The sequence below is a fragment of the Heterodontus francisci genome, chromosome 3, assembly GCF_036365525.1.
Source record: "Heterodontus francisci isolate sHetFra1 chromosome 3, sHetFra1.hap1, whole genome shotgun sequence".
NCBI lineage: Eukaryota > Metazoa > Chordata > Chondrichthyes > Heterodontiformes > Heterodontidae > Heterodontus > Heterodontus francisci.
Window position 1 is genome coordinate 95,579,968 of NC_090373.1, and position 13,458 is coordinate 95,593,425.

Below are 13,458 nucleotides of genomic sequence, written 5' to 3' on the forward strand. Positions count from 1 at the left end.
AAGTGCTACCGAGAACCCGCATCGCCCCTTCCGTGGAAGGCCTGCTAAATCAAGTGCCAGTTAGGCCCTTAACTAGACAGCGATGGGCCTTCCATGGGATCAAGGATCCCAGCAAAGGAAGTCCCACCCTTGGAGAGTTGCCATCCAATCAGAGGCTGGCAGCTTGTTATCTGAGCGGTGCAACTGCGGAAGTGGCGGCTGCTGCCGGTGGAGCATCCACCCGAGGCCTAGGAGTGACACTGGACCCAGGCTACAGGTAAATTAGGGCAGGAGGGGTGTTGAAGGTTGCGGGGGCGGAAGGTGTAGGGGGGTTGGCAGCAAGGGCAGAGGGTGACGCTCAGTAGGCCACCTCCTTCCCGATGCCAGGTCCCTCGTTCAGGCACCAAGTACCTTTCAATGAAGGACCCACTCCGTCCCATGCAGAAGCCAGCAAGCAACCTGCACAGTTTTTTTTGCCATGCTCCCTGTGTGGTGACAGGCCTGCCTGCCACTGGGTTAGTTGCAGCGGCGGCAGGATGAGGCCCTTAATTGTGCATTAATTGCCCATTTAAGGGCTTCATTTGGCAGCGTTCACAGGCCTTCCCGACCTGGACTTAATTTCAGTGGAGGTGGGAAGGTGGCAGGCTCCCCTCCCCCCCCACTGTCTCACCCCCCCGCACCACCATCCCACCCGATTACATGCTCTCCCTGCCTCCAAACCTGCTGTGGGGGAGAGCTTGAAATTCCCCCCATATAAAGGATGCCATTCTGTGCCAGCTCTCTGTAAGAGCTACTCAGCTAGTCTCACTCCTATGTTTTTTCCCCGTAGCCCTGCAAATCTTTTCTCTTCCGATAATTATCCAATGTCCATTTGAAAGCCACAATTAAATCAACCTCCAGCACACTCTCAGGCCGTGCATTCCAGATCCTAACCGCTTGCTGCGTAAAAAGGATTTTCCTCACGTTACTGTTGCTTCTTTTGCCAATCACCTTAAATTGGTGTCCTCTAGTTCTTGACCCTTCCACCAATGGGACCATTACTGTGATGAAACCATTTCAGGCACACACTATTCAAAGGTATGAGGCAAAATCAATAGGGATATGACCCAGCCAATACAGATCCAGCCATTGATTCAGATTAAGAGATTAATTTTTCAATCTCCAAGCATAAATCTCAGATGTGGGTTGGGATTAGGACTGGAAATGGGATTGGCATCCTGTCTACAGTTGAAAGCAAGGGTCAAATCTCCTCAAATTCTGTCTTTGTTACTACAAATGGCTGAAATTCTAAATTGCCTCTAGATCAGGGAAACCCACGAGAAGAGGTGACATCATCTCGTGCAATTCAGAAGAATGTAGTCTGAGCACTACTGAATAGTTTGGTGAACTCCATTAATTAATTCTTGGTGCTACACGAACATATCTGTTGCTACCTCAACTGCTAGTGCAGTTCTTTGTAGGCTTAACTTTCACATTCCAAACTTAACATGATTAAAAATAGTTTTACAAAATCTCTGAATGAATTGATGCACCATTCCTGTATACACACAGCACAAATGTTAAGTTTAACTTTGGAGTGATAGGAGCAGAAACAGCAGCTTCGGGAGGCAACGGGAGGAGCCCTCCAAGGGAGTTATCAAAGTAGGGGAGTTATCAAAGTACCAGGAACTATGTTGGTTTTCCCCTCCTGGTTCAGGAAGCCAATTCACACCTCCAAACTTCAGCCAACTATAGGCCCAGTGGAAGCTTGGTACTGATGTTCTTCTGGGCAGTGGACCAGCGTTTCCTGGTCCTGCCTAATTCTCCTCCCTCACTTGGGATTAAACACATGCTTTATCCCTTCCGACTGTGTCCCAAACCTGAAGGAAATTTGGGCCACACTGCCTAGATTTGCACATGAAGAATAGCCATGTAGGGGAGGTATGGCAGGACTGTTGAAACTAATGGAATACTAGCACAAGAAGAATTAGTGCAAAAAAGTAGAGAACGTTTTGGATTAAAACATTTAAGATCTGATTTATAGGTTAATTTGCATTAAGGGGAAGATAGATAACCACATTTATTTATTTATTTTAAATTAATTTATTAATTAGTGCTAGAAATGTCAGTTAGAGGGATAAAGTGCTTTACCTGTGAGATGTGGGAGGTCCGTGACTCTTCCAGCGTTCCGGACGACTACATCTGCAGGAAGTGTACCCAGTTGCAGCTCCTCACAGACCGCATGGATCGGTTGGAGCAGCAACTGGATGCACTTAGGAGCATGCAGGTGGCAGTAAGCGTCATAGACAGGAGTTTTAGAGAAGTGGTTACACCCAAGGTGCAGGCAGAAAGATGGGTGACCGCTAGAAGGGGCAGGCATTCAGTGCAGGAATCCCCTGTGGCTATCCCCCTCTCTAACAAGTATACCATTTGGATACTGTTGGGGGGGATGGCCTATCAGGGGTAAACAGCAGCAGCCAGAGCAGTGGCACCACGGCTGGCTCTGTTGTTCAGCAGGGCGGGACAATGCGCAGAAGAGCAATAGTTATAGGGGCCTCTATAGTCAAGGGCACAGATAGGCGCTTCTGTGGACGGGAAAGAGACTCCAGGATGGTATGTTGCCTCCCTGGTGCCAGGGTCAAGGATGTCTCTGAACGGACAGGGGGCATTCTGAAGGGGGAGGGTGAACAGCCAGAGGTTGTGGTACACATCGGTACCAACGACATAGGCAGGAAGAGTGACGAGGTCCTGCAGGGGGAGTTTAGGGAGTTAGGTAGAAAGTTAAAAGACAGGACCTCTAGGGTTGTAATCTTGGGATTACTCCCTGTGCCACGTGCCAGTGAGGCTAGAAATAGGATGATAGTGCAGCTAAACACGTGGCTGAACAGCTGGTGTAGAAGGGAGGGTTTCAGATATCTGGATCATTGCGATCTCTTCAGGGACAGATGGGACCAGTACAAGAAGGATGGGTTACATCTAAACTGGAGGGGCACAAATATCCTGGCTGCGAGGTTTGCTATCGTCACTCGGGAGGGTTTAAACTAGTGTGGCAGGGGGGTGGGAACCAGAGCAGTAGGACAGCAAGTGAAATAAATGAGGGGAACTAGTAAATAAGGCCAGTAAGACTAAGAGGAAGAGCAGGCAGGGAGATGTTGCGGAGCACAGCGGGACTGGTGGTCTGAAGTGCATTTGTTTCAATGCGAGAAGTATAACAGGTAAGGCAGATGAATTTAGAGCTTGGATTGGTACTTGGAACTATGATGTTATTGCTATTACAGAGACTTGGTTGAGGGAAGGACAGGATTGGCAGTTAAATGTTCCGGGATTTAGAAGCTTCAGGCGGGATAGAGGGTATGTAAAAGGGGTGGGGGAGTTGCATTACTGGTTAAGGAGAATATCACAGCTGTACTGCGGGAGGCCACCTCGGAGGGATCATGCAGCGAGGCAATATTGGTGGAGCTCAGGAATAGGAAGGGTGCAGTCACGATGTTGGGGGTTTACTACAGGCCTCCCAACAACCAGTGGGAGGTAGAGGAGCAGATATGTAGACAGATTTTGGAAAGATGTAAAGGTAACTGCTGAAAGGCCTGTTGGTGCACTGCAAATCCTATTTATTTCTATGTAGGTGCTTTACTTCAGTACAATATTACTAGTTGTCCTGGTGTAGATTGACGTGATACAGTGATCTTCCTTTTGATGCTCAGTCACACATCATGAGATGCCTCATCACAAACTTCATTTTATAAGAAACCAACCTTTTCCAAAAGTAGTTAGAGGAAAGTTTAACTTCTGTTACCTGAAAATATGAGAGATTTTATGGTAAAAATTGGAAATGGGAAAGAAAATGTAACGGATTTGTTTATGTTTGGTTCAGAGTGATGTGGATGTTAAGTCTGAGGTGGTCTGTTTGGAACAGAGTGTTTTTTGTGCTGTAGATATTAATAGGTTTGCTCATACAGTGTGCTGCCAAGGTGCAGAATCTGCCAGAACACAGTGAGGTACAGTGTCATTGAAAGAGTCTTCAGGCCACATTGCCTGGTGAAACTCCATGTAATCCTCTGAACAGAACTTATAATAAATTCATTATAACTATTTACGTAGGAGGCCCAGACTCATAAAGACCTACAGAAAAAGTCTTGGTAACAATTTGGCTCATGAAATTCAAGTGACTTTCAAGCAAGTTCAAATTTTGAAAGTATCACAGTCTATATTGTAACCTTATTTTAATCACTCTGGCTGAAAGCAACAATAGGCACATGGTTTTGATTTTAAATTACAAACTACTTAGTGCAGTTCTGGCACATTACCACAGTGTCCTGATGTATTACATTACATACTATTACTGTTGCATACAGACCAGGACAACATTTAGGCTTGGGCTAATAAGTGGCAAGTAACATTTGTGCCACACAAGTGCCAGGCAATGATTAATCTCGAACAAGAGAGAATCGAACCATCTCCCCTTGACATTCAACAGCATTACCATTGCTGAATCCCCTACCATCAACATTCTGGGGGTTACCATTGACCAAGCCACACACCATCCTGGGTTGGAAATATATCCGTGTTCTTCCCTGTGGCTGGGTCAAAATCCTGAAACTCCCTACCTAACATCACTGTGGGTATACCTACACCACATGGACTGCAGCAGTTCAAGAAGGCAGCTCACCACCTCCTTCTCAAAGACAATTGGGGATGGGCAACAAATGCCAGCAATACCAGCAGTGCCCACATCCCATGAATGAATTATAAAAAAAATTGGTAGCAGATGGCTATACACCCGTGATGCTCCATGTACTGAGCTCACAGTCTCAATCGTGCAATCAAAGGGAAATGCTGGGCAGAATTATATTTTTACCACCCGAGCATTGAGCATTGCCTGGGTGGAGGAGCCAAGCCTGGATGTGAAGAATCACATGCTCGTAACTGAGCCCACGGATCTTTTGTCCATTCATTTAAATGGAAGGAAAATTGGTTGAGCATCATTATGGGTGTGTGTGATCATCTCTGCACTCTGCCAAGGTGATTCTTAATACACAGGCAATAAAAACAAGAGTGGAGGCTGTTCCTTTGCGGTGAGAGAGGGAGTATCAGGCTGAGTGATTGAGGGCAGTTTGAACCTGATGAAAGGTCACAGACCTGAAGCATTGGGCTGGATTTTGTTCTCCCCCAGGCATCGGGTTCCATGGCGAGGGGGTAGCCCTGAAGATGGCTCCAGTTGAGGCCCAACACGGACCTCAACGCCGGGAGGGTCTGGCCTGATCCTCCCGGCGGCAGCGAGGCTCCATGGTGGATCCCCCGCCGCTGGGCGATGGGACCACAATTTAAATATTCAAATGAATAAAATTAATAAATTTAAATAGACTTACCTGTGATCTTGAGGGCCTGCATTATTATGGCACTCCCACGCCTTCAGATCTCCGTCTGGGGAAATGAGGCACCACACTGTTAGGGGGGGGCGGGGGAGAAGGTAAGTTTATCAGTGTGGGGGTGGGGGAGGGAGAACGGGGTTGAATACATGTAATGGGTGTAGGGGATGGTGGGAAGAATTGAACCTTAAACTTTGTGCAGTTTGGGCGAGGGTTGGGAAAGGGGCGTTAGAAAATTATTTATTTAATTTTGGGGGGTAGGACTTTAAAAATTAAAATTGGGCGGAAGAACTGGCTGCCCTTTAAAAATGGCGCCAGCACCTGCGCACAGGCAGCTAATGCCATTGCCGGGGACTGACTGCCCCCCCCTCCCTCACGAGATGGGAGGGGGGCAGGCAGCTGTGGCTATTTAAATGAGCCACCGTGCTTAAGATTACGGTGGCTCTTTGGCAGGCGGGCCGCCATTTTTAGAGATCGGCAGCGGGCTCATGAAATTCAGCCCATTAACTCTGTTTCTCTTTCCACAGATGCTGCCAGACCTGCTGACTATTTCTGGCATTTTCTGTTTCGATTTCAGATTTCCAGCATCTGCAGTATTTTGCTTTTGCAATTTGAACCTAGGTGAACTGATTGGTTGGGGTGGAATGCTGGTTTTACACCCTGCCTGATTTTATTCCTTATTGAACTTAATGGAGTGTAATATTGGGCAGGGCTTAAAACCAAACCCATGGATTTTCCATCTGGTGAGATAGGTTAAAGTTACCCCTATGATCTCAATCATATAGTGACTATATTCAGAGCAGCAATGGCAGATGCCTGTGTTTTCTACATAGTTAACAATACTTATCTGTTCATTTTCCCTGCTACCCTTGTCAAATCAGTTCCAAAAAACAAAGTCTCTTATTTTCCCTTCCTGTGTCCAGAACAGGGTTCTCTCAACACCCTTCAGGACCAGCATCTCTCTTTCTCGTTTGAGTGATCTCTCATTCCTGTTTGTTTCTACCATAATTTTTTTACCCTATCTCCTGCAGCATTCAGATCGGGCAAGACTTTATCCTGCCCTTGGAGATGGGAATGGAGGCAAGGAGGAGGGGATGGGGGGCCACACAAAATGGCATGGGGTGGTGCGGGCGGAGTGCCTGGCATTATCCTGGCCCCCTGCCATTTTGTATGGGCTAGGGAAGGCCTGAGGACAGCTTTCCCACATCAGGTCAATTGAGACCCATAAGTGGCAATTAATACCCTCTTAAGTACAGCTTCCCACCTTTGCTCTGATTTTATTCAGCTCGGAGGGGCCTACTGCCATGTGGAGACAACACCAAGTGAGACTTGGCGGCCTCCTGGTGGGCTTGGCAGGGGGTTCTCTCCTCTAGGGGCAATCCATGGCCCCAGAGGGCACCATCTATGGCAATGGCCACCCCCACGGCAAGACCCAACCTCACCAACTGCCACCCCCGCCCAATTGGCTTGCTGCGGCCTGGCTGATTGGCCTCGGCGACCCTGACCCCACTTACCTGTGCCCCCAGGGGCTCTGACACCTTGTCCACTGTAGGACTTCTGCAATCCCTGCAGATGCCACCCCTCCTGGTGATGCTTCTGGTACTGCAAAGCTACCGGCCCTCCGATTGGCAACAGCTCTGGAGGCGAGAGCTTCCTTAAAGGGATGCATCCTCGACGGTGGGCAGTTAATTGGCTGCCCGCCGTGAAATTCCATCAGGAGTCCAACAGAGGTCCGAGGCGGGGTCTCCCCCTGCCATCTGGCCTGCCGCCAGGTCCCCCGTCACTGGTATAAAATCCCAGCTACCGTTTCAGAGGTTCTGATGAAAGGTTACAGACCTGAAATGTTAACTATATTTCTCTCTGCACAGATGCTGCCAGACCTCCTGAGTATTTCCAGCACTTTCTGTTTTTATTTTATATTTGGGGATTATTGGCTCCTGGGAATTTATCTGCTCAGGAAAGCAATGATGGGTTTTGGGCATTGTAGTTCTGATGATGTTGAAGGAAATATAAATATTATCTAACTACTTGCTGTAGAATAGGGGGATGAATGATTAGCGTCCAGGAGAGCTGCTTTTGGTAGGAACAACATTGTGGAAGCTAATTTATGGTTTTGCTTATGATATGTTTTTGACTATTTTGTCTGCTTGTTATATGATAAGTTTAATACTGGGATGGGTGAGGAACTGTGATAACTTTTTGCTCACGTTTTTTGTGGTTGGAGTATGATTGACAATGATTTTAAGTGGAAAATGATGGTGAAAAATACATTGACAAAAATGTTTTACATAATATTGTGGAATATTGCTGATAAGAAAGGAGCACAGCACAGTTACATAACAAATGAGAAAAGAAATTGACCCTTGACATACAAAATTGATGGCGATAACATAGATGCCAAATACCTGTAATCTTATAAAGATTTTGTTTACATATCAAGTGCTTGTAACATCATCAGTGACAACTGGACTGCTCATGTGCTGAACATACCAACAGTGCTAAAGCTGCACTAACACCAGACTCGTTAGCCTAGGGTCATTCAGGATGATCTTAATCAATTTTAAACCTGTACACCTGGCGGAAACAGTGCAGAGAGGGGTTAAGATGATGAGGCGGTTGCACTGCGTTCCTGATCACCACCCCCGTCCCTCACCATCTTCGCTCAACTCAGAACAGGGGTCTCTTACTCCCTCAGTCAGGTGGGGACCTAATTTACAATCAAAAGTCATATTAACTAAAACATTTGGGAGCTCTGCACTGGGCCAGCAGGACCTGGAGCTTCTCAGCAGAGAGGCATTAGTGAATTGTGTGCTAGCTATGCATTAATATTTTTAACAGCTAGTGGCTTTTGGCTATCAAAGGAACTGAACGCTTCTGAAATTGATGGAGACCCTGTCCCTTTGAATAATCAGCAAGAGGAAAAGAATGTTGAGCATAGTTTTTGTGACAGTTTTACATTTATTAATATATTCACAATGCAATCTGCAGTGATTCCTAAATGAACTAAAATTTCCCAATTTTATGAACAGTACACTTACTGTTTTGGTGAAGAGGTGGTACAAGAATCCTGAGCTTACATTTTATACAGAAATGTTGCTTAATACAATACAGACAAGCCCATCTGCAAGCAGTAGTTAATAATTAAATGTCCTGTTTTGCCAAGTTGCATTCCTTGTTGGGTTGTAAACTGATTGCATCTAACCATATGTTAGTGGACATTTAACAGTGCATTGTAGCTATTTTTCATTACAAAATCGAACTTCAACTTAGAAAAAGAAGACATGTAAATACAGAATTTCTCCCTATCTGGGACTCTTTTTATTCTTTCATGGGATGTGGGTGTCACTGCAAGGTCAGCATCTGTTGCCCATCCCTAGTTGCCCTTGACAACTGAATGACTTGCTAAGCCATTTCAGAGGGCAGTTAAGAGTTCACCACATTGCTGTGGGTCTGGAGTCACATGTAGGCCAGACCAGGTAAGGATGGCAGATTTCCTTTCCTAAAGGACATTGGTGAACCAAATGGGTTTTTTACGACAATTGATGATAGTTTCATGGCACCATTACTGAGACTTGCTTTCAATTCCAGATTTTTATTAATTAAATCTAAATTCCACCAGCTGCTTGGTGGGATTTGAACCTGTGTCTCTGGATTACGAGATCAGTTACATTACCACTACACCACCATCTGATGGCCAAGCATCCATTCAGAAACAAAGTCACACTGACATGTCACCAATTTTGTTGATGGGAAAGGCACTTTCTCAAGTCAATACAGGGAACTTGCAGACTTGAAAGATTGTTTATAATTCTTTTTATTCTAACAGTTAAGTTTTTGAAGCATGTCACCATCAACCCAAAATAATGATGCCGTTTTGACTGAATTCATTTTTGATTGTAAATAAAGCTGACAAAATATAAAGCCTGAAATAGTGCACTTAGGCCGGGATTTCACGTTGGGCAGACAGGAGTCGGCCACCAACTGAAAAGTCAGTGGCGAACGCGCTTCCGCGTCGCTGAAGGGAGGAAGTCCTACCTCTTTGAGCTGGCCAATCAACAGTTCGGCAGCTCTTAGTCCCAGCAGCGCCACCAGGAGCGGTGGCCACTGCTGGGACTGCAGCCCAGCCAAAGACATGGAGCTGGGAAGACAGGTAGGTTTTGGTGCCTCGCCGGGGGTAATTGCTTGGGCCCCGGCGAAGTAGGGGTGGTCGGTTGGGAGGAAGGGGGTGTTGGGTGCTGGGGGTGGTTGGGGTAGCGGGGGCGGCCCTCCATCAGGCGCTCTGTGCCCGATGAGCAGGGTCCCCCCCCCCACCCCCGCCCCGAGATGATCAGAAGCTGCCTGCTTTTCCCAGGCGGCTTTTTCCGGCTCTAGGACGCCCGCTTGCCACGCATAAAATCTGCGTGGAGTCGGGCGAAGGCCCTTAAGTGGCTGTTAAGCGAGCATTTAAGGGCCTTGATTGGCATGGGGTGGGCAGGCCATTTTTCGCACCCCCCCCCTCCCCACCACGTAAAGGGGGACGGAGGTGGAAGCGGATTGGGATAGCCTCCCGCTCCATTTTATGCCACCCCCCCCAGGCACCATCTGGCCCGTTGGGGTGATGTAAAATTTCGGCCTTAGAGTCAGCTAAAGTGAGCATTAATGGCCTTGTGATTTGATTAGATGGCACTGTACCATTTACTGTTGCTGAACTACTGACATCCAGTAAGAGTACGGTCAACTACAGTGGGTGGGAAGCAATAAATGCCCTCCCACTGGCAGCTGACCTCTCCCCTGTTTATGCATTAACCAGGCGCTTTAATCACTTTTTACATCGTAACTGAATGTGAGCAAATGTATTGGAGAATTTGCAGACAGCTTGGCTAAGCAAGCGTGTACATCTAGAATGAGTCTGAAGCTTCAGCAAGAAAAGCAAGTTATATAAATGAAGTAAATTTAGTTAGAGCTTATAAAATACTGCTCAGAGGTAATACTATGTGAGTTTAAATATGTTTCATTGAATTTCTTTAAATATGAACTTTGTCTTGACAGATGTTCTCTTTTTTTGTTAATTAAAATGTGAATGAGTACATTTCCTGAGTATAAATTTCAGTGTCCTGTGATGCTTAAGGATCATATTGGGTTACAGGCTATAGAATAAATCTAGGTTCAGGCAGTTAAAGATTAACAAGGCAGCATGGCAAGACACTTGGCTACAATGAGGAGAATTTCATTTTGATTGATGAATTATTACATGTGTTAAATATTAACTACTATAAATAATGAAACTGAAGCTTATCTGTAAAAGCCTATCCTATCACTTAGGTTACCATTGATTTAAATGAAAGGAAAATTTGAAAATACTCATAACAACAGTGGGTCAATAAATTTGTCAACAAGAGTGACAGCATGCGATTCAGTGAATGGCAGAATAAGTAAAAGTTTTATCTGACCAACAACTTGAAGGGCACATAAGCCTATTGGCAAACGTGCAAAGGTTGGCGCCAATTGTAGCTCACAGCTAAGAAGGATAGAGTGACATTTGAACCGTTAAGAAGTTATTACTTTTTTGTATTAAGTGCTGGAATTTATATTATGCCATTGGAAATAATAGGAATTCCTGGGCTGCTTGAATCAGGTCAGCATGGAAAGATGCAGAGTGGAATTTAAATGAACACAGTCTTATTAACTGTGTTGCAATTTAGATGGAAGTTAAAGAAGTTGCTTAAAGATATGAATTTTAATTGCTGTTTTATAGACATATGAAAATTATGAATCAATTATTATGAACTGGAAAGACATTTTAGGAAAAGGCTAAGAGCATATAGGAGTAGCTGAAACATTGTCATTACATTGGCGGGAGCAGATAAAGTTAAAGGAAATAGAAGGCAGGGAGCATTCCTATACCCAAATATATCCATTGATGGCATGAATAATACACTTTCATTGATGGCATTGTTGAGATGTAGTGAGATACACTATCTTGCCTTTCTGATGAATTGAATAAGAAAATTGGCACGTGGTTCCCAGCTGAGAGATGCAGAAAGGATGGACATTCAAACTTAAGAAGGATGCACCATGTTTCTCCTCTACTATTTAACGCAATTGAGTAATATAAACTGATTCTGTTTCCTTTACAGACAATCCTGAGAAAACCGCTTTGTATTTTGTATCTGGGGTGTGCATTGGACTGATTCTAACACTGTGTGCTCTGGTAGTGCGGATATCCTGCCAGACAGATTTTAAGAAATCAGCGGTCAAGAATACAGATGAGGCAGATAGTAATGATGACGATGACAGTGATGATGATAACTCTGATACTACCTCCGATCTATCTGCCAGGCGGCACCGCCGCTTCGAGAGAACTTTAAACATGAATGTTTTTACCTCGGCGGAAGAACTGGAACGGGCACAGAGATTAGAAGAGAGAGAACGGATAATTCGCGAGATCTGGATGAATGGCCAGCCAGATATTCCTGCCACTAGGAGTTTGAATCGCTATTACTAATGTGTTATCTAGATCTGCAATTTTGATATGTAATGGTTTAGAAGACATCATGGTGAGTTTGACGTCCGACAGCTGTGTATGACTGGAACTATAGTTATCCTCAGCTCTGGGTGCATCTCCAGAGCAATAACTGGAGTTAAGAACCTTAATTTCGCCAAGCATTTGAAAGAACTTCTCAAAGTATTCAGGCCAATTTGTTCTCCTTAATAACTGAAGAATGCATTGTGACCAGTATCCTCTGAATCATCTTAGCCTTAATTCATCAAGGAATTTATCTTATTTAACAGATTTTTAGACCTATTTTCCAGTGGCAAAACTGAACTGGTGCCTCAGGGATGAAATCCTGTTATTTTATTTGTTAAAATATAATGGTGAATTTTCATATTTTTCAAGATATATCACTGGTTATACACAACATTTGAGCGAAAAAGCCTCAAAGAGGTTGAACAGTGATTTTATGAGAAATACACACGAACGTGCCTTTGTCTTTCCATTTATTGCTGACAATTGGAAAGTGCTGCACAAAACTTTTTATCGTATCGACAAACTTTATAAATTACAAAATCAGGATGTATGAATGTAATGTACTCAAGGTTAGTTGAACAAAACGTGATCTTCTCTTGGATACAGATTTAAAAAAAGGAAGTAAATGGAAATTCAATTCTGAATGTTACCATTCTTCAAGGATCTCATCACTGAGATTGTTGGGAACTATGACAAGATGTACAAAAACAACAGAGTGAGCTTGCCCGGTTTTCTTAGCATCTGCTTGAGTTTTTTTTAAATGTCCCAAGTTATCAGTGTGGTGATAAAAAGAAAAACTGCATATGTTAAAAATCTGAAAGAAAAACAAAAAATGCTAGAAGCAGTGGTCTGATAAGCATCAAACTGCCTTTCTACTTCAGGTGCTGACTTGCTGCGAATTTCTAGTATTTTCTGTTAGTGATATGAGTTACAATGATACTTCAATATTTTCCGAATGAAATATCGTCAACCATTTATGCTCAGCTTTCTTGACATATGGAGAACTGGCTATACAATCATGCAGTGCGGATTTATTTGTGACAGCTATAGAACATAGACAGCTCCAATATAAAAAATCCAGAAAATCTCATTGATCTAATTGTGACCAGAATCTCTATCTTTGACATTCCAATAAAGATTTGTGATGGGTTAACAAGGTTTATATATTCAGAACCTTACGCCACAAAACCATGACAAAATACTTGATATTTTACTATGTAAAAAATTTTGTGATTTTAAAACACGAGAGAAAACTATTAAAGGTTAAAAAAAAATACAAATTGTTTTCTGCCTTTAGAGCGTCTGTATTTTTTGTAATAATATGGCTGTTGAAACACTGGTGCTGCTGTTAGGTTCAACTTGCTGCCACAATATTCAGGTAAATGCTTAGATATTGGAATACATTACAGTAAACTACCTGACACTTGAAACAAGCCACTTGTAGCATTCCCACTTGAGTCAGGAAATGAAGGGTTTGAACCCTGCCCCAGACATCTATGAATGAATTGATGCACCGTTCTTGTATGCACAATGTATAGATTTTATGTTTATATTTAGAGTGACAGGAGCTGAAACAGCAGCTTAAGCAGGCGATGGGAGAAGCCTCATGGGAGCTTTCACTGT

At 44.2% G+C, this 13,458-nt stretch overlaps 1 protein-coding gene across 3 annotated transcripts in view; it reads left to right on the forward strand.

Annotated features, from left to right (window-relative positions):
- The window catches only part of LOC137358646 (protein eva-1 homolog C), a 421,707-nt gene extending 408,615 nt beyond the window's left edge, over positions 1 to 13,092 (forward strand). For all 3 annotated transcript variants that reach the window (XM_068024805.1, XM_068024791.1, XM_068024798.1), the window contains one exon: positions 11,444 to 13,092. In XM_068024805.1, coding sequence (XP_067880906.1) covers positions 11,444 to 11,811 — 368 coding nt within the window. In that variant the 3' untranslated portion in view covers positions 11,812 to 13,092. The remainder of the gene's footprint in view (positions 1 to 11,443) is intronic.
- Positions 13,093 to 13,458: the final 366 nt, after the last annotated feature.